We start from the raw sequence: 23,959 nt of genomic DNA, 5'->3' as shown, positions 1-23,959 counted from the left end.
ATAGCAAGGTTGCAAGATACAAGGATAATACACAATGGTCAATCACTTCCTTATAGACCAGCAGTGAAAAAGTGGAATTTAAAATTTAAAACATAATACATCTACATCAGCATCTCCCAAAATGAAATATGTATGTATAAATCTAATGAAATATATACAAGACCTATGTGAGGAAAACTACGAGACTCTGGAGAAAGAAATCAAACAACTAAACAAATATAGAGGTATTAAATGTTAATAAATATGAAGGTTCAATATTGTCAAGATGTCGGTTCTTCACTTTATCTATAGATTCAATGTAATCCCAGCAAGTTATTTTGTGGATATCAACAAACTGATTCTAAAATTTATATGAAGAGGCAAAAGAACCAGAATACCCAACATAATATTGAAGAAGAAGAACAGAGTTGGAGGAATGTTATTTCCTGGCTTTCTGACTTACTACAAAGCTACAGTAATCAAGACAGCATGGTACTGGTGAAAAAAGAGACCAATCAGTCAATGGAACAGAATATAGAGCCTAGAAATAGAGCCACATAGTCAACTGATCTTTGACAAAGGAGGAAAGGCAAGACAAAGTAGGAAAGGCAATGCAATGGAAAAAAGGGTCTTTCAACAGATGGTGCTGGAACAGCATGACATACACATGCAAGAAAATGATTCTAGATACAGACCTTACACCTTTCACAAATATTAACTCTGAATAAATCACAGACCTAAATGTAAAATGCAAAACTACAAAACACCTAGAAGATAACATAGGAGAAAAACTGGATGGCCTTGGACTCAGTGATGACCTTTTAGGTATCACACCAAAGGCATGATCCATGAAAGAAAGAATTGATTAGCTGGACTTCATTAAAATTTAAAATTTCTGCTCTGTCAAAGACAATGTCAAGAGAATGAAAAGACTAATTACAGAAAAAGAAAATATTTGCAAAAGATATTTCTGATAAAGGACTGTTATCCAAAATATATAATGAATTCTTAAACTCGTCAACAAGAAAACAATCTGACCAAAACATGGGCTAAAAATCCTTAAGACACCTCACCAAAAAGATACAGATAGCAAATAAGCATCTGAAAAGATGCTTGATATCATGTGTCACCAGAGAAATGCAAATTAAAATGACTATGAGTTACTACTACATGCCTATTATAATAGCCAAAATCCATAATACTGACATCACCAAATGCTGACAAGGATGTGAAGCAACAGAAACTCTCATCATTGCTGGTGGGAATGCAAAATGGCACAGCTTTGAAAAACAGTTTGGCAGCTCCTTACAGAATGTACTCTTACCATATGATCCAGCAATCATGACACTTAGTACTTATCCAAGGAGCTGAAAACATATGTCCACAAAAATATTTGCATACCAATGTTTATAGCAGGTTTGTTCATAATTGCCAAAACTTGGGAACAACCAAAATGTCCTTCAGTAGGTGAGTGGATAAACTATGGTACATCTAGACAATGTGAGTATATATAGAAATAAATAAAGCCAAGTGTTTTTCCTGTACTCTCACTCAGTAACAATCAACACAGAAGATTTCTGTGACCAAATGTGTGGGGCTTTTCCTCGCCAGCAAGCAAGTAATCAATTCTGCAGCAGACACCACCTACATGCCCTCCAATTCATTTCTATTCTGATACTATCTACCTGGAGATACTATCAGATCTCACAAGGTGAGGGCTCAGTCCCCAAGACTGCTCCCACTTCAGACGCCAGCCACAAGTCCAAGCATCTGGAACTTCTGACAGATTGGCTATAAATTAGGGTTCCTCGGGTTCAATTAATTTGCTAGAAGAGCTCACAGAACTCAAGGAAACACGTATTTATATTTACCAGTTTATTATAAAAGATACTACAAAGGATACAGGTGAAGAGATGCATAGGTCAAGGCACGTGGAAAGGGGAGATGAGCTTCCACGCTCTCCCAGAATGTCCCACTCACCAGAAATCTCCATGCGTTCAGATATCTGGAGGCTCTCCTAACCCAGTCCTTTTGGGTTTTTATGAAGGCTTCATTACATAGGAATGATTAACTAAACTACTGACCATTAGTGATCAACTTAACCTTTAGTCCCTCTCCCCTCCCCAAAGGTTGGGGGGTAGGCTTAAAGCCCCAACCCTGTAACCATAACATTGGTTCCCCTGGCAACCGTCCCCATCCTAAAGCTACACAGAAGCTACCAGCCATCAGCAAACTTAATCGCACACGAAAAGACACTCATCACTTTGGAGATTCCAAATACTTTAGGAGTTGTGTACCAAGGAGACAAGAGATGGGGATAAAGACCAAATATATATTTCACAATATCACACACTGGAACATTGTGATACATTATTTCAGAGCTACTAAGCCATGAAAAGACATTGAGGAAACTTAAATGAATATTACTAAGTGAAAGAAGCCAATCTGAAAAGGCTGCACACTATATGATTCCAACCATATGACACTCTGGAAAAGGCAACACTATGGAGACAATAAAAAGATCAGTGATTCCCAGGGGTTGCAGTGAAGGAGGGATGAATAGACATAGTACAAAGGATTTGTAGGGCAGTGAAACTACTCTTTATGATACTATAATGCTGGATGCATGTCCTTATACATTTATCCAAACAGAATCTCTAATCTCTATACCTTCTGCTCAATATTGCTGTGAAACAAAAACTGCTCTGAAAAAAAAAAAAAGTCTATTCATTTTAACTGGACGAAATTATCAAAAACAGCTATTTCAGGGCTCTTGATATTGACCATGGCATAAAACAAATTTAGAAATATTTATCCAAGAAAACTACTAAATCTTGCGTAAGAATTTTTAAACAAAATTATGGTAGGCCAGGTTTAGACTGAGCTCCTGCACTAGTCCCCATCAGATCAGACCAAACAAAGATGGAGTCATTCATGCTAAGTCCCATATAATCAAGCAAACTTTAAGAAAGCAGACAGATCCCAAATCATAACTTTTTTAAAAAGAATCCATAAAGAAGTTCCCTCTGCTCTAAAACCTTATTAAAAAGTAACTTAATGTTAATGTTTTTTTCCTTCTATTGTTCTGTTTCCTTGATCTCACCTTACAAAATCTACTGTTGTGCTATTTCCCAGTGGAATCTGAGACCAAATAGTCCTTTTACAACGGTGACAGAGAATGATGTCAATGTCTAAAGTTTGAGAGACTGACCAACTGGGGGAAATTGTTAAATTGTTTGGCCTAAAGGTTTCTTTAGACATAGTAAACTGTAACATAATTTGATGTGTAAACAGACTGTAACCTAACTTAATGTGCAAACAGGCTGTAACCTACTCTAATAACAAGTATCCAATTACAGGGAGCCAACTGTTCAAATCAGTTTCAAATAAGGCGAATGACCAGCTGGAACCAATCTAGCTGTTTCTATACCTCACTTCCATTTTCTGTACATCACCTTCCTTTTTCCGTCTATAAATCTTAGCCAACCATGCAGCAGCCCTGGAGTCGTTCTGAACCTATTCTGGTTCTGGCAGCTGGCCGATTCATGAATCGCTCTTTGCTTAATTAAACTCTGTTAAATTTAATTTGTATAAAGTTTTCATTTTTACCAGAATAACAGGCATATGTGGCATTCTACCCATCCTCGCTCACCTCTTCAGAGCAATAGTTCCTTCAGAGCAATAGTTCCAACAGGGTGACACGGCTTGTGTAAACAGAAGCATTTATGCTGGAGAGAGCTGACTCCCAATGCCCAGGAGCTTTGTCAAAAACAATAATGATTTCAGGGTCAAACACAAGGGAAAGGCCCACATTACAGCTGATCTGAGGTTGCAATACTAGTTGGGCCAACCAGGAGACTAGCAGACTGCCTGGATATTAACAGGAAAAATCAGAAAGCTAGTCAACCATGGGCCTCAATAAGCTCACATTTTGAAAAGCAGTGAGCATTTGTTAGACTATGAACATACTGAGGAGAGACCTGAGAAGGCTCTACCTATCTATATATCCCTACAGAAGACTTATAAATTGCCTGAATTTTGAATGTGTTCCCCAAACCACACATAGACCCACTAATAAAGGAGGAAAGTCTTACTGGGCCAAGATGGGTAAGTACAATCTCTGACCAATCGCAGGCTGGTCATTAAGACATTGATCCAAGGGTGACCCATAAGTGGCTAGGCTTAAGAATAAAAACAAAAAATTTTTTAAAAAAGAAAGAAAAAAACTGAAGAGACCACATACTGTAGAGGACACAGACTCATCATAATCAATCCAGGCAAGTCACAAAACAAACAAAAAGCAACCACCCCAGTCAGGAAGGGGATCAGAATCCAGAATTATTAAAATGCATTATTTAAAATGTCCAGTTTTAAACAGGAAAGTAAGGCTTATACACTGACGGGAAAAAGAAAAAAAAAAAAAGAAATCAGTAAGCAGAAACTGATTTGGAGGAATCCCAAATGCTGAAATTTGGATACTTCAAATCTGCCATTTCGAATATGTTTAAGGAACAGAAGAAAACCATGTTTAAACAAAGCATGAAAACAGTAACTAATCAAATAAAGAATACCAATAAAAAGATGAAAATTATTTAAAAAAAAAATAAAAAAGAACCAAATGGAAATTCTGGAGTTAAAAAGCACAATAACTAAAGTAAAAAAATTCATCATAGGAACTAAACATCAGATTTGAATGCAGAAGAATCCATGAACCCAAAGTTAAACCAATAGAAATTATACAATCTGAAGAACAGAAAGAAAAACTAGAAAATGAGCTGAGTATGAAACCTGTGGTTATAAAGAATCATATCACCATATGTATAATGAGTCCCAGAACAAAAGGAGAGCAAGGGCCATAAAAATTTTGAAGTTTTTTGAAGGGCCGTAAAAGTTTTCCAATGTCTAAAAACTTTACAAGTTTGATGAAAAGTATTACTCTACATATCCAAGTAGCTCAATTGAAATCTAAGCAGGATAAACATTAAGATATCCACACCTAGACACATCAAAACCTTGAAAGCAACAAGAGAAAAATGATTCATAATGTACAGGGAAACCCCAGTAAAATTAGCAGCTGACTTCTCAAAAGAAACAATGAAAGCCAGAAGGAAGTGGTATATAACATACTCTAACTACTGTCAAACAAGAATTCTATATACAGTGAAACTATCCTTCAAAAAACAAAAAAAAGACAACAATAAAGAATTCCCAGATAAACAAAGACAGAGAATTTATTGCTACCAAAATTTTCTTATACTAGATATACTAAAGAAAGTATTTCATGCTGAAAGAAAATGACACCAAATGGTAACTTGAATCCATGTGAAAAATTAAGAGTGCCAGTAATTATGTAGGCAACATAAAAACGTTTTTTTTTTAAGTTTTCTTCTCTTAATTTCCTTGAAAAACAATTGCATGGAAAAAATAATTAAAACACTATACTGTTGTAAAATACATTACAGTAACAGGACCAAGGAAGAAGAAGGGACTGGCGCTATAGTGAAGCAAAACTTCTATATTTTATTAGAATTAAGTTAGTATTACTCTGAGGTAGATGTTAAAATACACATTGTAACCTCAAGAGCAACCACTAAGAAACAACTCAAAAGTATATAGTAAAACTTGCTTCCAAACGTCGCACCTTAGCCTACTCTACTTAAAACAAGCTCAGAACACTTACATTAGCCCACAGTTGGGAGAAGTCATATTTAAAAAATGCTGGCGACACAGTACACTGTCAAGTATTGGTTGTTTATCCTCATGACTGTGTGGCCAACTGGAAGATGTGGCTTGATGCCACAGCCCAGCATCACTAGAGAGTATCATACCACATACTACTAGCCCAGGAAAAGACTGAAATTCAAAGTATGATTTCTACTAAATGCGTTATCATTTCTGCACCTTCACAGAGTTGAAAAACTGTAAGTCAATCATTGTAAGTCCGGGACCACCTGTATAATATATACACATATATTCTCAACAAAATATCAGCAAACCAAATTCAGTAACATAGGAGAAGAATTATGCACATTACATAGTAAGATTTATCTCAGAAATGCAGGCTGGTTTAACATCAGAAAACCAATTAATGTAATACACCATATTGATAAAGGACAATGGAAGCATACAGAGCATTTGAAAAAATATAACCCCATTCATGAAAGAAAACTCCAACAAAACAGGAATAGAAGGAATTTTTCTCAACCTAACAGACAGCTGTGAAAAACCTATAGCCAGCATCATACTTAATGATAAAAACCTGAATACCTTCTCCCTAAGATCAGGAACAAGGCAAGGATGTCCATTCTCACCAACTTTATTCAATGTTTACTAGAGATTCTAGTCAGCACAATAAGGCAAAAAAAAAAAGGAAAGAAAACTTCCTTTATTCACAGATAACATGATCCTGTATGTAGCAAATCCTAAGGATTACACATACATACATACATACATACACACACACACACACACACACACACACACCACTGACAAGAATAAATGAGTTCAGGAAGGTTACAGGATACAAAGTAAATACACAAAAATCAAGAGTATTTCTATATACTAGCAATGAACAATTGAAAAATAACATCAATGAAGTAATTCCATTTACAACAGCATCAAAAGAAATAAAAAACTTAGAAATAAGTTAAGCAAGAACATGAATTGTACATTGACAACTACAAAACATTGTTGAGAGAAATTAATCAAGATCTAAACAAATAAGAAACACTCCATGTTCACTGATGAGAACACTTCGTATTAGCATGGCAATGCTCCCAAAATTCATCTATAGATTCAACACAATTCCTATAAAAATCTCAACCGGAATTTTTGCAGAAGTAGATAAGCTGATCCTAAAATTTACATGGAAATGCAAAGGACCAAAAGTTTAAACTGTTGGAACCTTGGTCCACACTGTGACAGTATTAAGAGGGTGGGAAACCCTATTACATAACTGATATGCGAGACCTTGAATAGGTGATCAGACTGCAGGACCATACCGTAGTGAATGGATTGATAATGGTGGTCAGGGTTGTGATTCTGAGGGCTTTAAAAGGAGAGCACATGAGGAACTACCTCTCCCTCTGTTCTGCCATTTTCTGCCATGTGAGACCCCTGCACTGCTGTAAAGCCACCACCAAAGAAGACCCTCACCAGATGTGTTCCCTGGACTTCCTAGCCTCTGACACTATAAGCAATAAAATTCACTTTCTTGTAAGAAAATGTGTATTTTGTTATTACAGCTGGAATGGATTAATACAGACCCAGAACAGCCAAAACAATTTTGAAGAGGAACAAAGTAGGGACTTAACAGTTCCCTATTTAGAAGTTTACTATAAGTAAAGCCACAGTAATCAACACTGTTTGACACTGATATAAGGACAGACAAATAGATGAAACACAATCGGAGTAAACAACTTTAAATTTATGGTCAACTATTTTCAAAAAAGGGGTCAAAACATTCTTTGTAAAAAGGACAATCTTTTCAACAAATAGTTCTGGAACAATTGAGTATCAAATTATTCAGGCAAAAAGTTGAATTTAGACCCTTGCCTCATACCATACACAAAAAATTAACTCAACATGGATCACAGAGCAAGAACTATAAAACTTCTAGAAGAAAGCATCAGAGAAAAATACTTATGACTTTGGATTAGGCAAAGAATTCTCAGATATGACATGAAAAACACAATCCATAAATTAAAAAAAAAAAACTTTTTTAATCAATTAGACTTCATTGAAACTAAAGACTTCTGTACTTCAAAAACAACCTTGAAAAAAAAAATCAAAGACAAGCCACAGACTTAGAGATACCATATATCTTGCAAATCATATATCTGATAAAGGACTTATATTTAGAATACATGAAGAACTCTTACAACTCAATAATAAGATATTCAAATTAAAAATTGTGAAAAAGATTTGAAAAGACACTTCAAAGAAGACATACAGATGCCCCTCCAGTTACAATACGGTTACACCCTGATAAACCAGTCATAAGTTGAAAATATCGTTAAGTCAAAAATGCATTTAATATACCTAACCTATTGTACATCATAGCTGTTAGCCTAGACTACCTTAAATGTGCTCAGAATAGAGTTGGGCAAAGTTATCTAACACAGTCTATTTTATAATAAAGTGTTAACTATCTCCTGTAATTTATTAAATACTGTACTGAAAGTGAAAAAAGACATGGTTGTATGGGTACTCATAGTATGATTTCTACTGAATATCATTTCTGCACTACAATAAAGTCAAAAAATTTTAAGAACAACAATAGTAAGTCAGGGACCATCTATACACATGGCTAAAACCACATGAAACGATCTTCAATATTATTAGGCACCAGAGAAATGTAAATTAAATGATGTTTCACAGGCACTAGTATGGTTATAAGAAAAAAGGCAGGATAGTAACAGCACTGCCAAAGATGTGGAGAAACTGGAAACCTCATACATTGCTGATGGGAATGTAAAATTATACGGCTGCTTTGGAATAATGTGCAATTTCTTATAAAGTTAAGCCTAAACTCACCATTCAACCCAGCAATTCCACTCCTATGTATTTACCCAGAATAAATAAAAACATATGTCCCCACAAAGATTCGCTCATATAATGTTCATAGCAACATTATTCACAATAGTGAATCAATTTGTGAATGAATAAACAAAATGTAGACCATCAATTTGTGAATGAATAAACAAAATGTGGTATATCCATACAATGGAATACTATGCAGCAATAAGAAGGAACAAACTACTGATGAATGATAAAAAATAGATGACTCTCAAAAACCTTATGCTAATTGAAAGACAGATGCAAAACTCTACATATTATATGATTCTACTTACATTCATTGTCCAGAAAAGGAATATCTATATACAGATAAAGCAAATTAGTGGTGACCTGGGGATGGGGACAGGAATAGGAATTGACAGTAAATGGGCACAAGGGACCTTTCTGACATGATGAAAATGTTCTACAACTGGGTTGTGGTGAAAGTGGCACAACTTAAAATCTACTGAAAATGCCAATGTGCATGCTTAAAAACAGACATCAAGGTATATAAACTATACCTCAATAAAGCTGTTTGAAAAAAATGAAACCAAAGTACTGTGAACACTACAATGGAGTGATCACAGTATCATCTGGGAAGAGGGTAACTACAATGGTACACATTTTTTAAGGTAAAGTGCCCCCAAAATTTAAAATATAGCAAGTATATAATTTTCCAATCAGTGGAGAGAAGCAGGGGGATGAGAGGGGAGAGTACTTAATCTGAACAACGGTAAGGAGGGAGAAAAAGAATAAACAAACAAGCAGGATAAACAGAATGCCCAAAACAAGACAGTAGAAGTCGTCCCAATGAGAGTAGTTACAATAAACACAGACTAAACTTGACAGTTATAGGACATTGTCTGAATAGGTTAAAAACCGTTTACAATAATAAATTACTATTAGGTACGTATATGATACAAACATACAAAAACAAAACATAAAGATCACACGCATACACAAGATGGAACATGTTATACTAGGAAAATATCTAGTTATATTAATGTTATGCAAAATACTTTAAGGCAAAAAACATTATGATTAGGAAAAAACAGTCATATGAGGCCACGTGATGAGAACCATACCAATTCTAAACTTATATGCACGCAATGCCTCAATTCACATAAAGAAGAAAATGAGTAGTTTTTCAACAAAATACTATTATACTGATTACTTCTCATATTACTTTTACTACTCTATCTGCACGTTGCTTTTGTTCATGCATATGACCAAATAACATCACTGAAACTCCACTCCATTCCAACAATTCAAAATGAATTCTCTCACATATGAAGTTTAAAAAACAACACAGCTTTCAAATTCATATTTTTAAAAAGGTGATCTCACTATGAATAAGCAAGATTACAGAGACATTATACAGATCATACATTTCCTTACTAGCTAAGTGTTCCTGTTTAGAGGGCAATTGTTTTAGTCCGTTTTGTGTTGCTATAACAGAAACACCTGAGACTGGGTAATTTATAAAGGAAATGTAGATATGCAAGCATATATATTAAAATCATGTCCTCAATAAAAGAACAAAACAAATATACTTAAAAATAGATTTTACTGTGTTTTAAAGAAATCATACAGTAATTGTACAGATGGCCCATCAATCCTACTTGTAGGACTCTACCCTGAAGATACACCTCCCATCATAAAAAAATACATATAGACAAAGTTATTCACTGCACCACTACATGTATACCGGAAACCACCTAAATGCCCATATACAGGAAAGTGGCTGAATAAACAACTATGCTCTACCTGCACTGTAACAGAGTACTACATCTCTGTAAAAAATAAAAATAAAGGAAGATCTCTATAAACTGATGCAGAGAGATTACAAGGACATACTCTTAATTGAAAAATGAATGTCATCCTTCATCTAAGAAATAAAGACATACAAGAAAATACACATGTATCTTCTATTTGTGCAAAAGAAATATAGAAAGGTTAAAGCAGAAACTAAAAATTGGTTACTTACAGTGGGTAGATGGGTAAGTGATAGAAATAAGCTGGGAATGGGAATGTCGTAGGAGGAATGAGAAGGGTTGACACTTCTCTGTGTAAATCTTTTTATACAGTTCTGACTCTTAGAACCCCATTAATGTTTCACATTCTTTTCACATACCCCCAAAATAAACCATTAAAACTAACCAGGATGTGGAGAGAACCCACAATAGAATACAGACAGTAACAAATAAGCCTAATTATAATGCAAATGAATAATAATCACAATGAAGAGGGTGGGAAAGAAAAGAACCCAAGTAACTTTGAAAAATTTTCTTGATGGATAATACAAAGCTGAAGACAAAAAAAACTGTAACACATAAAATAGTGTAATGTAGTTAAATAAATGTGTTTCTCCTGGGGATACAAATTAGCACTTCTGAAATTACTTTATGTGCATATTAGTTTGAAAAAACAATGAGTAAATAAATACATGTGGATAAGAGTCAGGATTTTCAATGTTGGAGAAAGAAGTCCCAAATAAGGAAAAACTGAAATGAATCCTGTGGTATTAGATTGAATCAGAAGTATCAGTATAAACTCGTAATTTTTAATACACAGACATATATAAATAATGTGTACTGATTAGTATACATACATATATTTCCTAGCAGTATCCACTGAAAAGCCCAAAAAGCAACGTCACCCCAGTGACAATAAGCGTGCTTAGGTAAGCAAATCCTGGTTTGTAAACACCATTCTCCAACAAAAGATATCAGGGATCCATGGAGAAGTGCTTGACTCCAAGGATGGAACAGGAAAAATACAAGACAAGATTGTATTATTTTGTGGTGTCAGAGTAACAAAGTGTTCAAAAATAACAAAAACTTGCTGAAAGAACTCAGGAGCTAACTCAAAGGAGTTCCTAATGGCCAGCAGCAGAACAATTTGAGCAACAAAACAAGGATAGTATTGGATTTTAACCCATAGAATAAAATAAGTATCCAGGATTCCACATTGATACAAATAATTAAATAAATTAATAAATGGGGAGAAATAGAGGCACAGATTTTAATTACAAAAAAAATCCAAGAAATAAACGTAGAAGGAAAAAACAAAACAGAAAATCACATTAGGCATATTGTGTAGCAATTAACTGTTGCACACAATATCCACCAATAAATGCAAACATTAGTGGGTTTGAAGAGAAAAAAATTTGCATAGTCTCAAAGTATCTCTCCTAAGATACTAAATACAAAGGAAAAGATAGTAACTTTTCAGTGGAGATATCTGACCATCTTAACCAAGTGACATAGGTTAACATATATGAAGTAAGGACCCCTTGAAATGTCACACTAGGATTTACCTCTGATATAAACCTCCTAATATTATGCATTTCTGTGGTATTCTTGTCAACAATGCAAAACCTCATTCTAATCACGTGAGTACATCAAACAAACCCAAATTAAGGAACATCCTACAAAATACCCTACCAGTACTCTTCAAAATTGTCAGTCATAAAAGACAAGAAAAAACTGAGGAACTATCAGAGGTTGGAGGAGACTAAGGAGCAATAACAAATAAATGTAAGGTAAGGTCCTAGACAGAACCCTGGAAAAGAAAAAGAACATTAGTGGAAAAGTTGGCAAAATTCCAGTAAGATCTGTAGTTTAGTTAATAGTATTACACCAATATGAATTTCCTGGTTTTGATAACTGTACTATGGTTATACGTTATAATATTACGGGAAGCTGGATGAGGGGGTACATGGGAACTCTGTGCTATTATGAGCAACTTTTCTGTAGGACTAAAATTAGTTCAAAATAAAAAGTTAGAAAATGAATCTCTTGGTCTGCTGTTCTGTTTCATAATGGTTTAAAACAGATCACTTCAGAACAGTTTCATTTTGTCCCACTGAAACTTAAATTTAATACAGAAAAGAAAGGTATAATTTCAAGTTACAATTTAAAATTCTGCTATAAGACTGAAGCTATGAAATGGAGCGACACTATTTCATTTGATCTTCAGCAGAACATACAAAAATGTGCTACTGAACACTTTTTCTTTGCTTTTACTACCATCTCGTTCTGTGAGGAAAGACCTATTTGAAGGAAGTAACACAGACTACATAAACAGCAAGCTCAAAATGAAGTTCATGAACATGAAAAATTATTTAATGACAGTACTCTTGAAATTACACATCTGTAAAGAACACCACAATAGCCCTGCAATAAAGTTTGTTTCTGGGGGGAAAAAAAAAGTCTAGCACAGAAATGATCACTTGAATAGCAGTTGGAAATGGTGGCTCCTTTGTGTATGTGATTTGTCCTCTAGTTTTGGTTTGGGGAGAGGGGAGGTTGACTAAAAGAAAAACAGTTTTAAACCACAAAATATATGCATAGTTGATCAAAATTTACTGAAGAACAAATCTACATTTTTAGGTGATCTTTCACAATCAGTCCCTCTGTTCTGAATTACCCATTAACTAGTGGGGATTCAAGCTCACTCCCTTATCATTAAAATACATATTCATAAAACTTTTACAGTTATGCTGTTCTAGTTACAAATAGCTTCTACTTTTCTAGGACATAATTTCACTTTGTTTAAGCAAGAATTCATTAAAGAAGCTATAAATAACCTTTAAATATTTAGCCATGAATAGAGGGTGGACTGGCATTGATGGCTTATTTTAGTACTAATGCAGGATGCTTTTTAAAAGCTACATTTTAGCATGCATCAAGCTAATGATTAACACTTGCAGTGTAATTTTCAATGTTAGAATAAATTTCTCCTTATTTTAAGGAGTTTGCTAAAAGTAAATATGTTATTTCAATTATTTACTAGTAGGAAAGTAGCCTTAAAGAATGAAAATGTAGGAAAGATTAAAACATACAAACTTTTTATTGAAAAAAATCTTTTTTAAACAGCTAGACAACCTTTCCTTCTCTACTAAAACATAATCCCAGTGAAAACTGCACATACCAGGGAAGAAGAAATGCCTATGAAACTGTAAGAATTCAAGAATCTGTTGTGTGGTGTATGTAGCATATATATGAATCAAAGACATTTCTATACTCAATTCTGAATCATAACGTTCACAACATTTTAGAGACCAAGTTTCATAAAATTTTTACTTGAAGAAAAAAAAACCGTTTTACAAAATATCATTCTTCCAATCAGAAACTTTCCCATAGGGTATATGCAGCTTTCTGCCTTAAAAATTATACTATGACATTCAAAGTGGAGAGGTTTTTTTAAATAGCCACCTAGCTACAAAACCTACAAGAAGTAGATTTTTTTAAAGTGCCTTTAAAATGCAAAAGCAAGTAATATAATTGTTGAATCTATCTGAAATTTTAAAAGTTTCTTTAAAATGGTCCATATGGCATGCACAACCTCACAGCTGGTACAAAACTGCCTGTATTTAGTTTGAAACACAAAAACAATGCATATGAACAGTATTCTTGGAAAAATACTGCTACTGCATCATAAGGCGAACCTAGACAAGTGTGTTGACAATATTCAGAAAATTAACAAAACAAGCTGAATATTAAAGTATTTAAACATTTACTTTGATTTTTTTTAAATACCACTGATAAGGGTAAGAGAACTTGCTGTCAAACTAATGCAGGATGCCTTATTTCAAACTACATGTAACATATTTTGCTATACATACTCTAAACAAATGCACAACTGCATTTCAGGATGTAAATTCCCACTTTCCTAGGCAGGGCCTAGTTTTTCTGTTGCAACCTGGCAGCTTTGAACTTTGAAACTCTCTCGGCAGTGCCTTCTGATCCTTCTGACCGAACTTCTCTCCGTTCTGGGATGGTGGGTAGTACAGGATGAGCGATGGCTGGGTGTGGTGTTAAGGAGGACAGTAAAAATTCTTTTTCTATTACAGTTCCAGAAAAAGCCTAGAAGACAAAAGTCAGGTTATGGTAATAAAATGTAAATAAGACATCCACAATATCTTTATCCTCTATTTATCAATTAGATATTTCTTTCCATTAAAAGTAAATTCACAAGATTTTTGGATAGACAACACTATAACATCAAAATAGTAATTGTTCAAAAAAACCAAGCACCATTAAAATTTTTCTTAATTACATCACCAAATATAAGTAAATTTTATAGTGCACATGCAAGAAAACAAAATGTAAAATGCTTATTTTAGAAAAAGCGAAAATGGATAAATAAAAGGTCCTCAAACTTTCATTGTATTCATGTCCAGCCCATGCTGTGAAAAATAATGTATTAAAATTAAAAATGCTATTAGGGTGTCAAATTCAGACTTTTGTACATCAGTTGATAAATGAGCTATCTTATGGTGGCCAGGCTGCCTGCTAGCCAACAGCTTAGTTTCTTTCACCAGTATTGACGTATCTATCAGCGGTGTTCATTTGTACAATTCTTTGAATGTTTTATTGCATCTTGCTCCAATTTGATTTAAGAGATCAGTGGAAACTTAAAAAATGCTATTAGGGTGCTGATATTAGTGGGAATAAGTGTAGGTTTCAAAATTTTACTAGTTAATGCAATGATGAAAATCAGAAGTTCCGCAAAAAATGACTCTTTAATTTCAACAGGATGTTTGCTGGACTTAATCTGGTCAATTTTATGTTCAACTGGAACAAAATTAAATAATATGTAAAAATTGCTGGAAATATCTTTATATAACATTTTATATAAAGATATATAAAAATTTCTGGTATTTGGGACTCCACCTTTACATCTTCTAAGAACTTATTATGACTAAAATTTGACATACAAATTTCCATATATAGTTAGCGTCCCTTTACCTACCAAGTGCTCAAAATTAGTCAAGACAATGTATCACTTGAATAGTTTAAAAAGCCACCCTCCACCTCACCCCACTGAAACAAAAACAAACAATGCCACCTCTCTTCTGCATTATTTTTGGAATCCAGCTCTTAAAAGCAGCTCAAAGCTTACTCTTTTAAAAACTCCACTTTATCATGATGAGCATAGAGCTTTCTTATTATATTAAAAACAATTTTTAAAAAGACAATATTTTAGCATTTAAAGATACTGAAAAATTATCTCTCAAAATACTTGCCAAAATCATTAACTACTCCTTTGAAGTCAAAAAGTTTATCTATTATAACAATTTAATACAAAATGCAAAGCTAAAAAGAGTGAAATAAAAACAAGTTCCATACTCTGTAGCTGTACCATGATACATTAAGTCCTTACAAAATCGTTATTTTCAAATACTTACCAGAAAAAATCTACATCCATTACCTGTTTTCTAAAGGTAGGGAAGACTATTTAAGGCAAGATACTTTCCAGGTCATCTAAGATCATTATACTGGGGGGAAGGGAGAATATTTTAATCATATGTACTGTCCCTAAATGCTAATGATTCATCCCCAATTACCATTTAGTACATTAGCACAATTAGTACTATTAAGTACCAGTAATGAAATTTTTACATATGCCTATTTATATATAAATATAAATATTTTATATGTACTTAACTATATATACAAATGTTTATATTAGTTTTATACAGGTGTGAGTTCCCCAGTCTTCCTAAATACTTTTTAAATTGAAAACTTCAAATACCACCAAAACAAAAGAGTAAAATAATCAAGTCTGGGTATAATGGAAACCTAACCATATATTTCATAGATAGAAATTCTTATTTTAGGATCTCCCAACACCCTCCCACTGCCTCATCCCCAAACTATATACAACATGGTGGGTAAAAGTGTATGAGTGAGCACTAATCTTTTTTTTTGAAGAAGGTCTACAGCTTTCATCAGTTTATAAAATGATTCCATAATCCCCCAGGAGTTAAATTTCACCTGCACAGGCCAAATCATATAAGACTTTAGATAATTATCTGCCATGTATATATTTTTTTGTTTAACCAAAGCATCTAAAAGAGAACAGTATAATCTGCTATGTAAACTACCAGAAAATGACTACAGTCTGGTCTGTCAGTAATCATATTTAAAATAAACTACTAAATAATTTTCTAGCCAAAAATTTAACACATATGCTGATTAAGATATTCTTGAATTCCCATTTCACAGAAATAGAACTTTAAGACAAGCCATACTTTCACAAAAAATATTTTTGAGCTATTTTAATATGACAATATTACCTGTACTGTTTGCTAATTACTATAAATTTCTTACAAATTATCATCAAAAAAGTACAAACCTAGTATTCAATTGATCCTATGTTTTTTAGGTTTAACAGCAAAAATCAGTCAAAGATACTACACGAAATTGAGTTAAAGATACATACCTCAGGTGCTCCTGATAAAGGCAGAAGTTTCTTTTGATGATTTTCTTGTTGCAGTTCCTCTTCCAAAATGCTCTCACTGGTGTCACTGCAAGTGGCTTCTTCACAGCTAATACTCCTCAAAACTCCCCGTCTATCGTCAAATTCAGCAGCACTGCTTTCACTGGTATCACTACAAACGCTGTTCTCTCTGCTTCGAGACTTCAGGATTGATTTACGAGGGACATATTCTCCATTCACAACATCAACAAAGACTCTATAATATTCAAACAACAACACACTTACTTTAGGTAACTCATAAAACAGAGAATAACTTTATAAGAATTTCTTTAAATCTTTTCTAGAAATTAATCTAAAATTTTTAATTAAAACTTTATATCTAAAATTTTCATTCAGAATAATTCTGTACCCTCAAATGACATATTTTATTTTTTGGCCTAACAAAATAACGCACATTTATAAGCATGTTCTAGGTGATAACAGCTTAATGAGCCAAAATTCTATACAATTTTAGATCTACTTATAACATACGTAGTGATTTTCACTGTTTTACAAATATGGGTCATGAAAAACAGTAGGTATTTTCAATTGATAGCTTTTTCAAAAAACACCACAACAAAAAACTGAAATAGTGTAATTAATTTCTACTCTGAAAAGGTAAACTGCATGCCAAGCATGTTATAGCTGTGGTAGGAAAGTACTGCCCTAGCCCATTAGGAACACAAACTTTCTTTCTAAAATTAAGATACGAGATTTTCTGACTAGACCAATTGGGAATGTTTCAAAAACACAGGCAAAGGAGAAAAGGGAAAAAACATGCAACATTCCAACTGCTTTAGATTGGGAAAGCTTTCAAATACTAAGCTAATTCCATCAGAATACGTCTCTGTTCAGTAAGTCTTCTGCATTGCAGACAATCTTTTCCTGTAAATGCTCACTTGCAAAAAGATGGAAGGGATCAGCAGATTGCCCTGCAGTCTGTGAATATCACTCACCTGTAAATGTCAGCAGGTGTCCTGATAGTAGGCAACTCATGCACAGAATGGCCACTGCTAGTGCTGTTTTTTCGTTTACGTTTGGCTTCTTCTTTCTTTTCACTGAATTTTAAAGTGGTGTTTTTTCCAGTATTTATTCGGACCTAAAAATTTCACAGCAAAAATCTAAGAACCTTTTGAGAAATTAAATGAAGGCCAAAACTAAAACAAATACCATATAATTAAAAAAACACTGTTGGTCCTCCATATCTGTGGTTCCACTTGCATAAATTCAACCAAATGCATATCGAAAATATTTTTTTAAAAAACTGCATTTGTACTAAATATGTACAGATATTTTTCTTGTCATTATTCTCTAAATAATACAGTATAACAACTATTTATATAGCATTTACACTGTATTAGTTATTATAAGTAATCTACAGATGATTTAAAGTATACAGGAGGATGTGCATAGGTTATATGCAATTATTATGCCATTTTATATCAGGGACTTGAGCATCTTTGGATTTTGGTGTCCGAGGTAGGTCCTGAAACCAATCCCCCATGGATACTGAGAAATGACTGTAACAGTAAGGGAGGCAGTTGAAATTTTTTGGTGCTGAAATGATGTGCATTATCCGATAAGGCAAAAAAGTCCTCACCTTTTATTCTATGACATTAAATTATATCTTCTTTAATGAACAATTCCAGCCTTCAGTGTTTTTATTATTGTATATAAAGCAAAATACACTTAAAATAAATGGTAGATTCATTATAAGCCTCACATCATTCCATTACTTAGATATTAACTGTTTGACTTAAATCATGCATTTCAAAACAAAGAGCACAATTAACCAAAAAATAAAAAAAATTCAGTTATAACACTTAAGTCATAAAAGCAATTAGATGATGCTCAACTGCTTAGAATTTTTTAAACATTTCTAAATGTTAAGAAATTGAAAAACTAAAAACTAAAACTAACCCTGTTCAGAATTACTGTGTTATTCTTCTATCTCTACTTGGCATTTATGCCACACTTTCCATATTAATGACTATTCTTTCCCGTAACATCCCTGCAAATATTATTTCTTTTGTTTATCTAAATGAAATTAAGAAAAAATTAAAAGCCTGGAAAAAGAATCCCAAAACCAACTTTTTTTTTGGCTTATCATTTCAGACAACTTTTTCCAAAGAATTCAGGAAATGATCTCTTTAGTTGGATATATTAGAATATTTTTTAAAAAGCTGTATAATTATTTCACTTCATATTACAGCAGTGATAAGGAACCTAAACATTATCAAATATGTTTTAAACATGTTTCATTAAATAATAATCACAGACCCTTAAGACTGATACCACAGACCCTTAACTGTTACAGGTAATTGGGATACCATGTGTAGAAAGAGCACTAAACTGAGACAAAAGATTCCCTGTTTTATTACTAACCAGCTCTATGTCTTCTAGGCCTTAAGTTTCCCTGAGAAAGACAAATTAGACAGATAAATTCCCAGTGGCTCCTTACAGCAATATATGGAACAGAGACAGGGCAAAGATAGACTTAGGGTAGCCTATCTTTCCTCTAACCAGAGCTAACCTGCTTTGATCTATTTTAAATACTGGGTTTCTACAATAAGGATTCAGGAGACAAAAGGCTTTTGATGCTAAAGAAAAGCGGGAAAACCTTGTTTTAGAAGATCTCTACAGTCACTCCCAGCTCTAAAATGCCAAAATTCTCAAGTCACAATTGCCCACAGTTGTCTGTATTTACTTTGTCAGAAAGGGAATTTTTACTTACTCTTAAAATTTTCCCTTTTTGCTCATGATGTTCTTAATCATTTTATGCCCACAAAGAAAACAACCACCCAGTATAATTAAAAATTAACTACTGTAGTAACTTTCAACATCCTAAGCACACCAAAATGCCCACAATATAATTAACTACAGGACTCTTAAGAAAACTCTCTGGACAAAGGACAGGTGGAGTTACTGTTGTTGCCATTCAAATCTGATTCCTTTCCAGACCCCAAACAACTCAAATTCTATTGTGGCTTCAGAAAACAATGAACTAATATCAGCTAACGAACTAGAAACTTTTTTTCCTTTTCAAATAAATTGGTTGGAATAAGAGGCAAAAGATTTTCCTGTTTGGCACTACCAACAATATTAATCACTATTAATATTTTTCTTTTAAAAAAATATCATAGGTGATGTTTAATGTTCAAATTATATGCAAAGTTACTAAAGTTAAAAGTATACAAACCCTTTTAGGTTCAACAGTATGAGAAAAATATATTGTTGGTACAGAATTATCTCCAACCCCTAAAGCATCACGGTCATTTTCATTATCACCATCATCTCCATCATCATCATCTTCTTCATCATCATCTTCATTATTGTGGCAAGAATTTGAACCATTCACTGAACAGTTCAATTGACTATTCACTTGACCACTGAACATTTCTGAACTTGTAACATCCTTCTGACAATTGCTGGGAGTAAGAGAAGCTGTTACTGGATGCATCACATTCACATTTGTGTTTTGATCTTCCTTTTCCTCTTCAGAAGATGTTGTATCTTCTCCATTTGCAATCACAGTATCAAGCTTACTAAAAGAAAATGAGAAAATTAACTAACAAGATCAAACAAACATACCAGAATTTTACATATTCTAATTTTCAGTTTATTTCAATGGGTATGAACTAAGATTTTGAATAAGGTATTTTTTAAACCAGAAGAAGAAATTTGTAAGAACTTCGGAGAATATATATTCATGTTTGAAGTCCAAAAATTAAAGCCCCAGATCTATAACACATTATTTTCTGTTTTTAGACTCAGAATATTTTAAGCATGTATTACTGTAATTTTAAAAATAAAGGATTTGTACATATGCACGTAAATATATTTATACACACAAATGCACATTTATCATGCTTCACTCTGTAAAGGAATTGAAGACCTTACAAAAATAACAAAACCAAAAATAACATCATGCAAAAATAGAAAGAGAATCATAACCAAGAAAATCACGATTGAAAACTAGTTTTAAAAATGAAATAGTACCAGTTACCAAAAAGATCTAAGAATTTACAGGTGAAGTGGCAGAAAGAAAATTGTTTGTGCTTCATGTCCTATTTTTCACTGAAACTAATTACTGCATATGGTACATCATTTAAGGAAAATAATATAGGAACTTCTGTAGTAGCAGACTTCATTTAGCACTTTGACAATTCTAAGTGAGTGCTAATGTGTATTTCAAACAGCAGTTTGGTGAAGTTTCTCATACATGTAACTACCTGACCAGATTACAAATTGCCTGCTCAATAAACAGAAAAGTTTGCAAAAGGAAAGCAAGCATAAACATTTTACAGTATCAAAATTAAATTCCAAGCAAATTTTTCTTTCTAACAAGTAATTCAAAGATGGAGCATTATTCTGAGTGCAGTGTAAAAAAATACAGTAGTCCTTCTCCCATTATTCACAGTTTCACTTTCCGAGGTTTCAGTTACCTATGGTCAACCACAAAACAAAAATAGGCGGGTACAGAGTACAATAAGGTATTTTGAAAGGGGAGACAGACCATATTCACATAAGTTCTATTACAGTATACTGTTATAATTGTTCTTTTTTATTATTGTTATCAATCTCTTATTATACCTAAATTAAACTTTATCACAGGTACATACGTATAGGAAAAACACAGTATATATAGGGTTTGTTACAATCCACTGTTTCAGGCATCCACTCAGGGTATTGGACCAATCCCCCATGGATAAGGGGAGACTAACTGTACTTCACTTAAAATTTAATATATAAAGCATATATAAAGCATCCATAATTATTAAAAGTCAATTTTCTACTATAATAACTTCATTATGTAAAATATGGCTAAAATCTTATAATAAAAAATGGAGATGTTGATTTTAAGTATTTATGTACATGTGCATACATGGGAATGAGCACAAACACAGTCCTAAAAGAAAATGCTCTAGAAAATATTTATCTTGGTATGAAAATATTATTGATGATTTAATATATTATGCTTTTCTGCATTTTATTCAATGAGCCCATAATATTTTATTAATGAGGGAAAAGATTAATGAGGAAATGTGCATAGAAACAAATTTTCTTGGAAAGATAATCTGTTATTAGGTACCTATCAAGTTCACCCAGCAATTCTTCTTGTCTCTCTAGTTCTTCAAGCCGAGCCCACAGTTTCTTATCAGCAAGCAAATCCTTGGATTTTACATCATTTGCAAAATCTGCTTCAAAAATGTCTGAAGTTTTGGGTTTGGAATGAGGTTTATGAGCAATTCGGTGTTTTACTACTTAAAAAAAAAAAAAAAAAGAAAGAAAGAAAAGACATGGCTGTTAACAGCCCCCATTAAAAAGGCACAAACCCAAGCTTGGTGAGACTTTCTTTGGAACGAAGGGAATGCTGAGAAAGAGGAGGAATGATTTTTAAGCCAAACAGGAGAACTCCAAGGAAACATGTCTCTTAGAGCCTTGCTACTAAGTGTGGTACATGGACCAGCAGCACTAGCATGTCTAGGGAACTTTTCAGAAATGTAGATTCTCAGGGCCTTCCCAGACCTGCTGGATCAGAATCTGTATTTCAACAAGAGCTCCACAGAATTCACATGCACATTAAACATTGTGAAGGGCTGTTCTAGAACTTCAAAAATGCATAAGCAGAAACAGACACGATACACTCTGATTATAATGTAAAATTCAACAAAAGAAATACCCATTTACCATCCTTACTGAAGAGAATTTTGTTACCAAAGAAGGATGCAAAAGCCTTATCATAGGATGCTTTACACTCTAAGGCACTGTCAGGAAAGAATACCCTAACAGGAAACAACGGAAGCCAATCTCTGGAAAGTTCTACTACTTTTTAAATTGCTTTATTTTACTTGTAATCCTCTTGTGAGGGCAGGAATTAGATCAAATGTGAACTCAAATCTATCTGCTTTTCATTTAAAAAGAAAAAGGATTTTTTTAAATAAAGCAAATTAAAGCTTTGTTTAAAAATTAAAGAAAGTAATGGGAATTGTTCTAAAGTACTGTCTGTTATGAGATATGGTACTACCAGATGACCTCAAGTCCATCACATATTCAAATTTACATCACTATTTTCTAAATTTGAAAATATCAAAATTATGTTTCATAGCTTTATTCACTGTAATTATTATTGATAAAACAGTACTGACAATTTTTATGTTTCAGACCTGTAGCATACATAATTTTTCTTTGGTCATCACAAACAAAAAAATCTTAACTTGCCTTTCTGCTCTTTAAATTTAATATATGTCTCCTTTATTTGACCTTCAGGCTTCCTGTTACTTGTGATGCCACTTCACTATAGATATTATGGCTAGAATATGCCTTCTAAAAGTATTTCTACTTTCAACCAGTAAGTTCTCCTCAGAGTTAATTACCAAAATGTGAACTTTTAAAAATCAAAATAAATTTTAACATTTATTTTGTAGTAGGTTTTCTACAGTAGCAAATTATAAACCATGTTATATTTTTTAAAATTTCATTACTGTAACACTTTATCAACAGACAAAGGAGCCATTACAGCCTTTATAGAAGTAAACCCAAACACATAACCCATTCTCAAAGAAAGCTACTTGATGAACCTGGGAACCACCTGTGTATGGAAAGCCACTGCAAGCACCATAAAAGAAATGGCTAAAATATGCTATATTCATTCTTTCTTACAAAAACTGTATCTAAATCTTCAATTTTAAATGGAGAAAAACTAGCAAAAGATATCTTATTACTTGACCAAGGTCAAAGATCAAATTAGGAGCAGATCCATGTCTAGAATACATATCTTCTGAATTTGAGAGGTTTAGATCATGAGAGAACTTTGCGGGAAAAAAGCCATGTAATCCTACCACTTAAATCAGTCAGGAATCAAGTTAACCAAAAATTATTTATCCATTAATTTTTAATATATAAAAAATGGATAAATGAAACAAATGTTCGCATCTTATGAATTAAAAAGTACCATATAATAAATCTCAAATATCTCAAAAAGACCCCTTAAAAATCAATACGAATGGCAAATACCTAAATAACATATATAAAGCAATCTTATTGCTTACCTTTAAATTCAAAGTCACTTTTAATTTCTTCTCTTATATCAACAATATCACCTGCAGCCTAATTTTTTAAACAAAAAAAGCATATTAACAATACAGATCTCCAA

General features: G+C 33.2%; 1 protein-coding gene across 2 annotated transcripts in view; it reads right to left on the bottom strand.

Moving 5' to 3' along the window:
- Positions 1–12,640: 12,640 nt before the first annotated feature.
- Positions 12,641–23,959, bottom strand: part of URI1 (URI1 prefoldin like chaperone) — a 67,332-nt gene continuing 56,013 nt past the window's right edge. The window contains exons 6-11 of one of the 2 annotated variants that reach the window (XM_063112464.1): positions 23,856–23,913; positions 21,896–22,067; positions 20,003–20,348; positions 17,760–17,902; positions 16,768–17,020; positions 12,641–14,405 (exon numbers count right to left, since the gene is read on the bottom strand). In XM_063112464.1, coding sequence (XP_062968534.1) covers positions 14,223–14,405; positions 16,768–17,020; positions 17,760–17,902; positions 20,003–20,348; positions 21,896–22,067; positions 23,856–23,913 — 1,155 coding nt within the window. In that variant the 3' untranslated portion in view covers positions 12,641–14,222. The remainder of the gene's footprint in view (positions 14,406–16,767; positions 17,021–17,759; positions 17,903–20,002; positions 20,349–21,895; positions 22,068–23,855; positions 23,914–23,959) is intronic. The other variant, XM_063112465.1, reaches the window with a different exon arrangement.

Source organism: Cynocephalus volans, chromosome 10 (genome assembly GCF_027409185.1).
Source record: "Cynocephalus volans isolate mCynVol1 chromosome 10, mCynVol1.pri, whole genome shotgun sequence".
Classification (NCBI taxonomy): domain Eukaryota; kingdom Metazoa; phylum Chordata; class Mammalia; order Dermoptera; family Cynocephalidae; genus Cynocephalus; species Cynocephalus volans.
Note: the sequence above shows the minus strand (reverse complement) of the source record. Positions and strands in the feature narration are given on the sequence as shown.